The sequence below is a fragment of the Archocentrus centrarchus genome, chromosome 21, assembly GCF_007364275.1.
Source record: "Archocentrus centrarchus isolate MPI-CPG fArcCen1 chromosome 21, fArcCen1, whole genome shotgun sequence".
NCBI classification, from domain to species: domain Eukaryota; kingdom Metazoa; phylum Chordata; class Actinopteri; order Cichliformes; family Cichlidae; genus Archocentrus; species Archocentrus centrarchus.
The window spans coordinates 18,551,392-18,565,513 of record NC_044366.1 but is presented as its reverse complement, the minus strand read 5'-3'; the positions used below and the strand labels follow the sequence as shown (position 1 = coordinate 18,565,513).

At 37.5% G+C, this 14,122-nt stretch overlaps 1 protein-coding gene across 1 annotated transcript in view; it reads left to right on the top strand.

The window, feature by feature from the left end:
• Positions 1-10,812: 10,812 nt before the first annotated feature.
• Positions 10,813-14,122, top strand: part of evx2 (even-skipped homeobox 2) — a 4,271-nt gene continuing 961 nt past the window's right edge. Inside the window, exons 1-3 of the mRNA XM_030758745.1 lie at positions 10,813-11,625; positions 11,964-12,205; positions 12,731-14,122. The exon at positions 12,731-14,122 is cut by the window's right edge and continues 961 nt beyond it. Of these exons, the coding sequence (XP_030614605.1) occupies positions 11,232-11,625; positions 11,964-12,205; positions 12,731-13,345 (1,251 nt within the window). The 5' untranslated portion in view covers positions 10,813-11,231 and the 3' untranslated portion in view covers positions 13,346-14,122. The remainder of the gene's footprint in view (positions 11,626-11,963; positions 12,206-12,730) is intronic.

The following is a 14,122-nucleotide window of genomic DNA, read 5'->3' as shown; positions in this document are numbered from 1 at the left end:
GAACACGGGCACTTAGGATGCCACTGTGAAGTAGATATGAAGGATAACAAGTAGACTGTGGGCTGACTCATGCAGTAGCTTACACGTGTAAATGGAAGCAGTGAAATGCAAGATGCACCACGAAAGGCTCAGTAACCCTGACCTTAACTCTAACTACCCTTTAAATGAAATTACACGCAAAAACCTTCAATTGTGCTGACAAGAAATACGAATTGTGCCTGAACTGGCGTGCTATCTTTATACACAATACCATTATATCAGGATAAACGGGCATAAAGCCTCATACATTCAGTGCACGCAGGCCATTGTATTAGACTGTAGCCCTGGTGGTGTTGGTTTCCTTGTATAGCCTTCAAAATAGACTATCTGTGCTGGCCTAAGAACCATGGACTAAGGCAGCACAGGAATAACAAAGTTATAACGATATACAACCGCACATTCAAAATTCATACTGACTTTCAAAGAAGTTTGTTTTGTTTTGTTTTTGTTTTTAGACAAATGCTTAAAAGACTTGAGGTAGGTAGATTTGAGCACACCGTTTACAGCTCACCTGCGTCTGTAAAGACTTAATCTCGTCGTGCTCGCTAAAACCAAATGTAACCTACAAGCGCAGTTTCAGATAGCGTGAAGACAGAGGCTGTTGCAACTTTTATCTCTATGTAAAATGTGCTGCATGGTACCCCAGCTGTACCAACATAACTGTGAGTTTATTGTCAAATGTTTGCATCTTCAAACAAAATGGAAAAATGCTTCCATCCCATGCAAAATGACGACTATTACGATCACTTAACGTTTAAAATCAAACCTTCAGTTCTGGTAATATCCAGACGTAGACCAGTGCAGTAATCCAGGTGTTTAGCTTATTGTAAAATAGCGTTAGTTTTTTTTTGTCTTTTTTCCCCCCCAAATACAAGGGGACTGAATGTACTGATTCTAGAATATATTAGGTAAACTGTGTGTTTTATACCAGCGTCACTAATGCGTTCTCAAAAGATATTATTTTTGAAACAATACTTAAGTAAATTGTGGGGTCGACACTGTAGTATTTTCTGTGGCGTTATTAGACTTTTATTTTCTGTATTTTCCATGAAATCAGTTTGCTGCGAAGTTCAATATCACATTAACACTAAAGAAATTGAGCCCTTTGCTTTTCAGGGTTTCTCCATGAAATGTTTTGTAATGTTTCTTTGCTGATCAGAGAAGGTAAATAAATATTCAAAACCTCCCCTGTAACTACAGATGATAAAATAACAAGATGAAGCTTACGACTAAAGTGTTTGCAGGGACAAACGGGCGGATTCTTTTTTAGAAAAATGTCTGGAAAGGTATATTATAAAGAACTAAGCCTACAGGGATTTATTTAAGACAAGTTATGAGGGAAACCTTTAATAAACCTGTGATGTTTTGATCATTTAAGATGTTTCGGCTGTAATCCAATAGGTGGCAGTACAAGTTCATATTTGGATTGTGTCCTTATGTTCTTACTCTGACCACTGTAAACTTTTCACTGTAGTAGCAGCTTTGTTTATCTCCAGAAACCAAACAGAAGTTGTGTTTTACTTCCTGTGAAAGAGGGGGGGGGGGGGGGGGGGGGTTATGAGGAAGGGAACCATGAGACAATGTCTGCACAGCCTACATCATCATCAGTACATGTGCTAAATATAACAATTATACAAACTGATATGTTTTACAAAGTTGATTTTAATAAAGGGTAAAAATGATGGCTATGGTAGAATGAAAAAAAAAATTAATTAAAAGTCCAGGCAGAATGTTTCAGTCATTGTTGGAAATGGATTGGAAATGTTGTGAAATCACTATGTGTGTGTGTGTGTGTGTGTGTGTGTGTGTGTGTGTGTGTGTGTGTGTGTGTGTGTCTGTGTGTGTGTATATATATATATATATATATATATATATGATTACCGGTGTTGTGCCAACAACTGATGTTTCTGTGGGTGTGTGTGGGTTTTTTTTTTTTTATGTAAATACACTGTAGTCAACAAGATTTATGAAGGGCTTATGTATAAAATGAAGAAATTATCTGTTTTGCATTTATCTTTATGACTGCGTTTTTGTACCTACATTATATTCAATATATTCAATCCAACACTTCTTGGCCACTTAAATTATCTTTAAAGAACTGTGACGTTATATTTGTTGCCATTTCTGCTGCCCTCTTGGACAGATCTCTCTGATTTTTTTTTTTATGTCAATGAGAGTTTCTACCCCGATAAATAAAGAATATATATAAAAAAAAATCACTTCCAAAAAGTGACTGTAACTTCTACCTTGCATTGTTTCTCGCTCAAAATAACTTGATATCATTCATGAGAAATATGTCTGATATATGGATTGGAAATGTTAAACCAAAAAGTCATTTACAGCAGTTTAAATACAGCCAGTCATTTTTTTGGCAAGTACCGAAAATCACTTTTTGGCACAACACCGGTATTTAAACAGCTGTAAATGACTTATTGGCCTATTATCTGCCAAACATATCTCAAACATATCTCTCATCAATGATATCAAGTCATTCTGAGCCAGAAAAAAAAAATTCCTGTCACAATCAATGACGTCACTATTATTTATCCAGGTAAAGAGTCTCATTGATAGTGAAAATGTCTGGTCAAGAGGGCAGCAGAAACGGCAACAAATATAAGATAATACATAGTTCTGTAAAGATATTTGAAGCGGCCAAAAAAGGTCTGGATAGTGATTTCATTGTGGAACACTGAGTAGATACTCGCAAAACAGGTAATTTATTTTATATATAACATCTTCGTAAATCCTATTGACTACAGCCCATTTATCTATATAAGTAAATATATTAGACAGACACACACACCAAAAAAAAAACAAAAAACAAAAAAAACAGAAAAAGCTGCAATCACTTTTTGGCACAACACACAACGAGACATTAAAATAAAACTTCAGAAACGAAAAAAGCTAAATAGAAAACTGAAAAATGTATTTTCGTTTATTAGATCAGAAAAAAAAAGAGAGAACCCCCAAGTTAATGGTTCGTTTTGTGCAAATGAAAGGTTTTACCTGCGCCTGTGAATTATTCATTATAATCTAAGTTGTTTTGCTACGAGCGTTGCACAGAGCATGGTGTTCACGGCTCCGACGGAGGCCAAACGGACATCAGTCCGCAGGCATGGCTTGCATGCGAGAAAATAAATATCATTTCCTCTTTATATTAGGCACAAGAAAAGTGTATGTCCTAAACTATACCTAGGATATGCAACTTTAACGTTTTGCTTGATAACCGTGAGCTTTCGGCTGCAGCCACGAGTCACAGCGTTACACAGGCTCCGACGATTTCAAAATAGGGTTTTAGTGTTCAGTTTTACTGTCATTTACGGCTCTTCGTCCTTCATGTTTAGGGTGTCAGGAGCCAAATTGAGGATATTCAGTCTAGCTGTTTCCAGTCTGGCTGTTTTCCTTTGAGGGCTATCCGCCGTCTATTGTCCTTGGTAATAAACTTGCTGCTTCCCTCGTTCAAGTTCTCATGGCTGAGAAATGCTACACTGAATCATCGCTGTTGAAATCTCACCCGTTTTGAGTCCGTGGAAGTAAAAAAATAAATAAATAAATGAAAAAAAGAAGAAGAAGAAATATAGCAAATTACACAGACTGTAGAGTTACATTTACTTTCAGTTGCATTCATGTAAAATAAAGACGTTATGACACAATAACAAAAATAACAATGTGAAATGTTGCATGGGAGAAAAAGCACATTATATTTTGAGACTGTCGTGTTCATTTGGGAACACTTAACACCCTCGTGCCTTTCAATAGAATTATCCAAAGTAATGGACCTGAACCAAGAGTCCCTCAGAGGATAATACTGACACAACTGTGTAGTCTTTTTTAATGACGACGTCGAAGCGGATCACTTTCTGTGAAAATGAGCTGTGCTGACTCAAATACATCAACTACAAATACAGTAGTATGTATTTCCAATTGGAAACTGGAGCTTGGAGTTTCCTCACAAATATCCTGCGTCACAATTCAGTTACTGAAGGTGAAAAAAAATCATTAAAATGGTTCATATAATATGGGCTGTAAAAGCTACCCTATATATAAGGACAGTGCTGATGCTGCATTATAACTTCATCTCTAGTGCAGCCACGATTTTGTATAAACGCGCCCTGACAGCACTGGTGTGCCTCCAAGATCACGTCAAAGAAATGTCAAAGTTAATATTTTACGAAGTGGCGCCAAAGGGCGGCCAGCAGCGAAAATTTGGAATTTAATGAATAGGTACGTTTAAAAAAAAAAAAAAAGATTATCAACCGTTTACCCATTTTACCGCATTATCAAAAAGTTGTAGGTTAGATGATGGAACCTAGTTATTATTGTGTGACTTAACAATTAGTTTGCCATATTGTTTAGTGTGCGCGCAAGCAGTTTCTGACTAGACTGACAGGTTGTTTCTATTTTGTCTTTTTTTGTTTTTTGTTTTTTTGTGGACTGGGTGGATGAGGTGGGGTGGGGCGTAGTAAAAGTAGCTGCTTCTAATGACATCAGGAAAATATCCATTCTTAACCATGTTGATAACACCATGCTTACCTTATTTTGGTACAATGTTGCCTTTTAATGACGTTTAAAAAGCATAAATCCAAGTATCAGATAATGGTTATGATGTGTATTAATGCAGCAGTGAGTTTAAAGGTGAATCTTTGCTACTGCACAATTGGCTTTCATCTCACCTTAAACTGATGGTTACAGCAAAAAAAACCTTTTTTTTTTTTTTTTTTACTTTACTTTTTTACTTGGGAATTTTACTCACAACGTTGCATCATAACTCGGCATGAATGTGGTTTTCAAACATGGTTGTTTAGGACAGCATAAATTGGTCCTCTTGGCTAAATGCCTGCATTCACAAGAATATGCCACTAGATGGACCTCTCAGTTTAGGAAAGAAGTCTACAAGGTTGTTTTGACATGGCTTGAATAGCTCCACTCTGTAAGGTGAGACCTCTCTTTACCGAATAAATCTAACAGGCTTTAATATCGGTATCAGAAGCATTTATGATGACAGTCTAGGTGGTCTTATTTTCTACACCGTTTTAATGGGAACCAGCATCAGATATTATTGAATCTGTCCGCAAAATGAGCCTGACCCTCCCGTTACTGTGCTTAAATGTTAAAAAACATATGGCAGTAAAGCACTCAGCAAGTTCATAAAGGCTGAGAGAATGCCCCAGTCAGTTATCTGAGTCAAAATATCTCATTTGGTGGCAGGATGGCTCATCTCTTGATTTTATGAATGAGCAATATCATATACCTGATGGTTTGGTGTCACACATACACCTCAACCTGCTCAAAAGCTGCAGTAATAGATTAACATACATCTCATTTTGTGCATTGCTATACAAGATTGAGACAGAGCTTAAAGATAATACAGTAAAATGAAAGTGTTGAAGTTGTTGAACTGGGTAATCAACAAGCAGCATGAAAAGCTTAGTGTGTGTGCTTTTTAATTGTGTATTGCAAATTGTTTGACTGAGGACTGTGCTGATATTTGTCTCCGTCACAGAGATGATCTGTAAAGGAGACTCAGCCCTGAATCTCTTATTATGTACATCTTATTCTGAGTATAATGCATAGAAAATGCAAACCATTTCAAAATGTGCATTTTTATAATCATTCATAAAATCTAAAAGCATCCTACATGTCACATAGTTATCTTTTTTTTTTAAATGTGGATTGCCTTAAAACCCTTACCCACCGTTCCATTAAACCATATAGCCAAAAATTTTCACTTTAAAAAATATATATAACAGTTTAACCCAGTAATAGAACACACACAGAAAGACCAGATGACACAGCTTTCTCTTTCCAGTCAGACTCTTCAAGTATCCTCTGTTGTATAGTTGCAAAACATTTCTGCCTGTTGCAGCCAGTGGTAAAGGACTGCTCACATTAGCTTTTGCTATTTAAAAAAAAATGGATGGAGTTCTGCGTACTCAGCTGCAATCATGGAGTCAAGTTCAAGGTGTCAAAGGCTCAGTCCGCACTTTCAGCCGCATGAGCACAAAGCCATAAAGAAGGTAAGCCCAGTCATCACTGTGATTACTACACCTAAATCAAATAAGTCTAACGTCTTTGTTTATTAATGAAGTTGCATCATTTCACAGCTTCTTTAACATGGACTATTAATAACCCCATAAGTGCCTGGAATTTACTACCTGTTTATCAAAGCAATGCCTGTTGTTTATTAATTGAATCTACTATTGTACTTGTGTTTTTGTACAAGAGATTGAGATATGTAAATGAATAGAAATTAATAAGATGTGTACTAATGAGTCAAAGGAAGTAGCTGTAAATTGTTGCTAGTTTTTGCTCACATTTATGCAAAAACAGTGAAGAGATGTGGCAGGATGAAAGCAGGTTATTGTTCTTGAAAACAGTAACCTGGCAGCTCTTCAACTAGACATTGTTTTACCATGAATCGACAACATTACCTGGAGTTTGGTGGCAGGATGGCTCAATAATAAACCACTCTGACTGCATTAACTCAGCTTGACTGTTGCATGTCTGGCTGGAATGGAAAAATATTAAGCCATCATCTGTTACTAGTAACCTATTAAACTGCAGATGTGACTTAAGTTTTCTCAGTGTTAACCAGCTAACTTCAGTTTTCACAGGTTTGTTGTGTAGCATTTTCACACCCTGTTTTAGTGTTTTCATTCAATTTTCTTTCACTGTTCTTTGAATAAATTCTGTTTTATTTAGTTTGCTTTGCTGAATGTAAAAACAGTGAGGAGATGCGGCAGGGTGAAAGCACATTTTCAGAAGGTCATGTCCACTGATCAGGGAACCCACTGAAGCGACTCAAGAGCCTTAAACTGCAGTTTCACTAATGGCCACTAGAGGGATACTGAGTCCATCAAATCATTTGTCCTGAGGTTAACTGGGAAACTTCCCAAACTTCTTCCATCTTCTATCGTGTGTGAATCATTATCCAATTTGAAAGCCATTATTTCATAAAATTGATATTAGAGATTATGGCTGGATGGCTGTTTAATTAATCGACAGGTGTCTTAGTCAAGAATTGACAGCTCATTCCATCTCCGTTCCACCAGGCTCCCTCTCTGCCCACACTTATTAAAATAAACACGATGAACTTGCCACAATATAAAAGAAAATGTTTAACCACAAAGGTGGTTTTAGGTATCTATCTATCTATCTATCTATCTATCTATCTATGGACAGATTTGTTTTGTTCTATAGTTTCATGATCTTTGCAGGTGTGAAGTTTGAAGACTGATGTGTTATGACTCTCTAAATAAGAGAGTCATCAGGGGGAATCAGTGGTTCCTTGGCCAAAAGACTTTACATCACTAACACTGTGTGAACCCAGTGTAGGTGGTCCCCAATTTCTACTTCCTAATTTATTCCAGTTTAACTGCACATACAGTTTAATTGTGGGTTTTAATCAATTTGATCTTATTCTTTATCCTATGGCTCATTATATCCAAATATGTGCGCAATGTGTTAATCAGCTGTTAAACTCATTTATGCTTTTTGTCGCTTCATACTGTTCTTCATTGATACTCCAGAGTTCATACTATTACTGCATCAGTACTATCTGTATCTACTGCAGCGGGCTAACTGTGGCACATTTGATCAATGTTTGCTGTCTTTAATAAATAAATAACATTTAAATCAGGTTATTTGACCTTTTGTTTTGTTTTGTTTTTTGGATTTACCTAATTGCAATTTACCCCACTCTATAGCCTCATACTTTTACAGATAAAGAATTATTAATGTGTTTTTATTGTACTTTACTATTGCAAAAAAAAAAAAAAAAAGATGATTCTGTTTACATACTGTATGGCAAATTTTCATAGCAATCACACTGCTTTGAATGTCTGAAAAGTTTTGCTACCATAGTGAAATTCCCAGTGGATACAGACTCCACCTATTTTTCGTCTAGTCCTCACGTTCACTGTCCTAATTATCTATCAATGAAGAGACATGTAATCTAAAAATATCTCAAGAAACTCTTTGTCCAAACAAACTGCAGTTCCTTGCATGTGAAAACACAAAGAGAATTTATAGGAAACTTTGCACGTAGTGGCTCCACATGACAGAGAAACCTAACTGTGAAGTTTAAAAAAGAAAAAAAGAAACCATATAATCTTTCATCAGCACTACTGCAGCACTGCTTTCCACCCAATGATTTTGGCTAATACTATAAAAGCTGCAGGTTTATATTTATAGACTCCAAATGTTCCTAACATATGTATCGGTAAATTCTGTGTGAACAGCTCTGGTTCTCAGTGCAGCTGCACACTTTAAGTCATGAAATGTGGTAACTCAACACATCTGCATCTGTGGAATGAATCAGCCGCTGAGGAGCACCTTAAGAATCACTTCAAGTCATCCACATTAAAGCCTTCATGTCCAAGTGTAAATGTAGCAAAAGAGTGAGGGAAAGACTATCCCACTGTGCTGTGTATGGTTGGATACACTAACTGCCAGAAAAGAAGCTCATGAGGATGAAAACTAAATATTCAATGTACAGCTTCAGAATAGAATTATATATGTAATTTACTTTAAAGACAGCAAAGCCCTTATTGCATGCTCACAACCAGATGACAGTGTCTTATTAAGACTGAACTTAAGAACATGACTTCATATGTTTAATCAAAGAAAGTGACAAATCGTCTCTCAAATCATCTTTCTGTTACAGCCCAAGATTTAAAAAATATATATGCAGCAGAGCAGGATTTGTTCCATTGCTCTGAAAATTGTCAGGAACAGATTGAACTGTAATAGTAGAAAACTTTTTGCACTATGGGACTCTCACTTTAGAGGCTATTTTTGCTGGATACCGTCTGAGGAAGAGTTTGAAATGCACTGCAGTAGCTGCACATCTAGACCTTTTCTGTCTTCTATGTCATTTGTATTCATGCACACATTAAGCAAATTATTATTTTTTTACATTTTATGTCCCCCCAACCAACACACACACTTAAAAAAAATCTACTTATGAAACAGATTCATCAGCTGCAGAATTAAACCAGTGCATATGCAAATTATCTAATTATATTACATGTAAATTCCCAAAGCTCTGAGAGAAGAATGCAGTCTGTGTCTTATTTCAGATTAACAATATTTGTATTAAAAAGAAAAACACACATCCACTGTGTTCCCTAACACTATAACATCTGTATTTAACTTCCTTTAGATTTGTGTAAATTTAATTAGCTGCTTTTATTCTATGGGTTGAAAAACATAAAAAAGATGCTGATGCTGCTATGTTGACATTTAGTACTCTAAAATTCCACGTGGATCCCTTTATCACTGTTAGTAACTGATAATAATAATAATGATAATGATGATAATGATAACAGTAAATAAATAAATAAAATGTAGGTTGGGGGAATGAAGACTTTGGGCTTCTGAAGAGGGGTTTGACAGAAATAATCTAACAACCACTGGTTTAAATAACAACACAGTCAGAACCAACAAATTAAGCAGTGTACCTATTTGAGAAACACACAATGTGAGACTGAGTATCACACAGGGCTAATGGAGGGTGATAAGAATTTAATAAGGTGCATTTCATCATTGACTCTGTAACACAATGCAGTTGATACAAATATATTAGAGCACACAGTCATATGTTCTAGTATATTCACCTGTATCCTGATAATACACTGTAAGTTTAGGAATGAAGCTCTTTGAATCCACAGCTGCTTCCAGCTGTTTTAAAACACCTTTGTGTTAGCCTCATTACAGTATTGATATTATCTGTTTCATCGTTGTCATAGTAATATTGGCTGAGCAGACACAGGTCATTCAACAGCTAATATGAATGCAATAAAAATTCAAACCTGCAGGAGGCGCCAGAGGACGCACAGAGGATTATCTGACGGTGCCTTTACGGTGTTTTCACGTCGACAAACTAGGACTCCAAGCGGGGGTGTTATGTGTTCACATACCGAGTTAATACGTTAAATACTTGTCGGTATTTTTCTTATGTATACCCCAACTGTCTTTCAACAGAAGGGTTTGAAACAGACTAAAATCAGGTTATATTACTTCAAATAGATAAGACATTCAAAAATGGCAGAAATTGGTATGTAAGATATTAAATTTGAGTAATTTATCTGAATTTAACACATAAGACAATGAAAATGAACTGGGGAAACGTGAAAAAAAGAAGAAGAATTAGCTGAAAAGACACTGTGGTTCTTATAAACAGCGACAATCCGATAAATTGTGAAAAATTATTGGACACGATTGGGCTAAATGAATTTAAAAGTGCCCTTCTATTAACACGCAGGCTTTATTCTATAAACTGATAAATATTTGCGCGTGTTGCCGTGTAAAAATCCAGGTGCGATCACCGCAACGAAATGTTCACGATTAAAAGACCTGAGTGTAAGTTGAATAACGGAGAAAAAGACATACTTTAACAAAATAAAATAATAATAATAATAATAAAAAATCCTCATGGTGACAGTATCTGAAAAATAGCACTGTTATTCTCGTGTCACCGTTTTGTACCTTAATCTTATTGCGCTTCTGATTAAGTCGCAAAAATGGCAACAAATTTAAAAAAGGGGGGAAAAAACGAAATAAAAGGAATAAATAAAAGAACAACGATTACGGAGGGGGAGGGCGGAAAGAGAGGAGGCAAACAATGGAGAATCAAAGCATAATAATATTCCTAAATGAAGAGGGAAATGTTGCTCCGCTCATTTTATTAATCAGACTGTCAATTTCACCCAAGAGGCCAAACCCAAGAGCAATCTACAACAGACTCAGAGATCAACCCAGGGACAAGCACCTCGCTCCTCACTTCTCTCTTCCTCTCCACTTGGATATTATTCGTCTGACCGAAGGCCGCCTCCATCATCAAGTGACAGCCCTCTCCTATTTATTTGCTTATAAACCTGTTACAATAAATGATCATTGGAGCAACGTCAGCCTAGCATTTTAACAACGAACAGCAGCCACTTTTGATGAATGACATTTTGCTGCTGTGGGGAGGATGCACGGCTCATTTTGAGCAGTCGCTCGTCGATTGCGTTTAGATTCTTTCATTTTTGCGTGTTGCTTATAAAAAGGTTTAGAGACAGTTATTTAGACACAGTTGCTGAGTTGCATGCGGATTTAGCTCCGACACAACTCATTGGTGCTCCAGCCCCCTGGACAAGTGGTGTGTGTGTGTGCGTTTTTTTCTTTTCTTCTTCGTCTTCCACGGCTTAATGATGGAGAGGATAAGAAAAGAGATGATATTGATGGAGAGAGGTCTCCACAGTCCTGTCGCCGCGAAGAGGCTCGCAGACACGCCTGGAAATTCAGTGCTGGAGGCCCTGGAAAACTCCCAGCACGGGGGACGACTAAGCCCGAGAATAACTTCCGCTTCTCTCCATGGAAATCTTGGGGACATCCCGGCGAAAAGCAAATTTGAAATTGACAGTCTTTTCGGTACACACCATAACAGTGAAAATTCTTCTTCGGCGGAAATTTCCTCGTCAGAAAGCAGGAAGAAAATGAGCCTTTACTCCGAAGTTTCGCAAGAATCAGATATTAACAGTGATGTGGAGGTAGGATGCCCTGCGCATCGCTCCCCGAGCCAGCACAAGGAAAACAACAAAGGTAAGATTGTATTTTCATCCATTTTTCTCTTGGTAATTCTATTTATCTGGGCACGAATCTTATTATTATTGTTATAATAGTCGTTTATTTCTTTCATCTAAAGACAAAAATAAAAGCAAAATTGTAATTTTATCATTATTATCACTATAATCATCATTATTATTATCATTATTATTATAATTATTATTATTATATGGATGAATTTACGAATTACATAAACGTCCTGTGTCTTTACTCCACTGTCAAATACGGTAGGCCCACTCGCAAGTAAATCTATATAATTATTATTATTACAATAAATTTTTGATTTTTTTTTTTTTTTTTTTTTTTAATTTCAGGTTTTTCAGATAGTAGCTCTGGATCTTCCAACACAAGCTCCAACTCCCTCCCGAACATGAACGGTAATTCAACGGGAGGATCAAACAATTCAAATACCGATCAAGTCAGAAGATATCGGACTGCTTTCACCAGAGAACAAATCGCAAGATTGGAAAAAGAGTTTTACAGGGAAAATTATGTTTCGAGACCGAGAAGATGTGAATTAGCAGCGACGCTAAATCTTCCCGAAACTACCATTAAGGTAGGTTGCAGATTAAGCTTGGTTAACTATGCCTGTTTGTGTGTGTGTGCATGTGTGTGTGGTGCATGTTTTTGTGCAGAGAAAACATGCTGTAGTAATTTAAAAAAAAATAATAATGACAATACTCTACAGTTAAAAATAGAGGCCATGTTATCTTTATTCCTGTGCATCAAATGGTGCAGAATTTTGGGCTGATTTTTTTTTTTTTTATTTTGTCTTGCACACAAAAAGGCGCTTTTATTAAACAGTGAAATATGTGGATAGTGACAAATTTTACGTTATGTATACGAATAATTTGTATCTTAATCGTAAGAAAAAAAAACCCTGCAAAACTAACTGCAAAAAACAAATACTTTAACGGACTGACTATAAACTAATTATTAGTTCAAGAACATTTGTAAGAAACATTTGCAATCAGTGCAGGTAACGTGTCTGTCCTGAGCAAACAGCTCAGCTCTTCAGAGGTCTGAGCTTGGAAACAACATGGCAGCTTCAATATGGGGCTTGTTTTGACTCTGTGTGCAGGTGTGGTTCCAGAACAGGCGGATGAAGGATAAAAGGCAGCGTTTGGCGATGTCCTGGCCCCATCCAGCAGACCCTAGCTTCTACACTTACATGATGACGCATGCGGCAGCTACAGGAAGTCTACCTTACCCTTTCCACTCGCACATGCCTCTACATTACTACCCGCACGTCGGTGTCACGGCAGCAGCAGCGGCCGCCGCCGCCACCGGTGCCGCCTCGTCACCTTTCGCCACTTCCATCCGCCCCCTCGATACCTTCCGAGCGCTCTCCCACCCATACTCACGGCCAGAGCTCCTGTGCAGCTTCAGGCACCCGGGACTCTACCAGTCGCCTGCAGGCCTGAATAGTTCAGCCGCTGCATCCGCGGCGGCGGCGGCTGCGGCAGCAGCGGCGGCGGTCAGTGCTCCGTCAGCTACCGGGCCTTGTTCGTGTCTGAGCTGCCATAGCAGCCAGACGGCAAGCGCATTGGGCTCCAGGAGCGCCAGCGCTGACTTTACCTGCACAGCTTCCGGGCAAAGATCCGAGAGTGGATTTTTGCCATATTCTGCTGCGGTTCTCAGCAAGACTTCAGTCCCGTCACCAGACCAACGAGAAGAAAGTTCACTTAACAGATAACTCATCCCGCAGCCTACACGACCAGTTCCTATTTTGCTCCAGTCCTACTTTAGGGGATAGGCCTACCTTAAATAGGGGTAGCACCTGGGTAAAGCATTAGGCAGTATCACAAATACACACCTAAAACTCGAAGATTAATATCTAAAAGTCTGATTTAACTGGAAGAGACTTTTTTTTTAAACCGAAACAAACAATAATACCCAACACTGAAAATTTTGCAAGTAATAACTTTTCTAAAGGCTTGTGTTCGTGTGTAGAACCATTTTTACGGGAGCTACTGGATTCATTTACACATTTGAGGGGAAAAAACCTCAGAACATCTGAGCTATTTTTATTATTATTATTGCATTCCATCCCAATTCCCCAATAAATGTACCATTTAAAATAATCTGTTTCTACAATTTTTCGAATGAAACCATAAATTGCAGCTAACTCACATTCCACATTTCTACAGCTTAAGTGTCCAATAGTCTATGTGACAAACCCAGCCTGGCCATCTTGACTTTGGTTTTAAGATACAAACGTGAACTAATTATGCTTCCCTAAATTTAGATATAGCAGACGGTCTACTTTTTTGCCCAGTAGCATATCTTTCTTCACTATAGGCCTAATAGACTCAGATTTTGGCAGCAATAGCTTCTCCAACACCCAGCCTCTTCTCTATAGGGACACCTCTAATCAGCTAGAAGGTGCATATAATTTTGCACCGCGTCTTTCGCGTCAATTTTTATGTTAATAATGAGAGGATCATGACAAAAATTGCCAATCATGTACCTA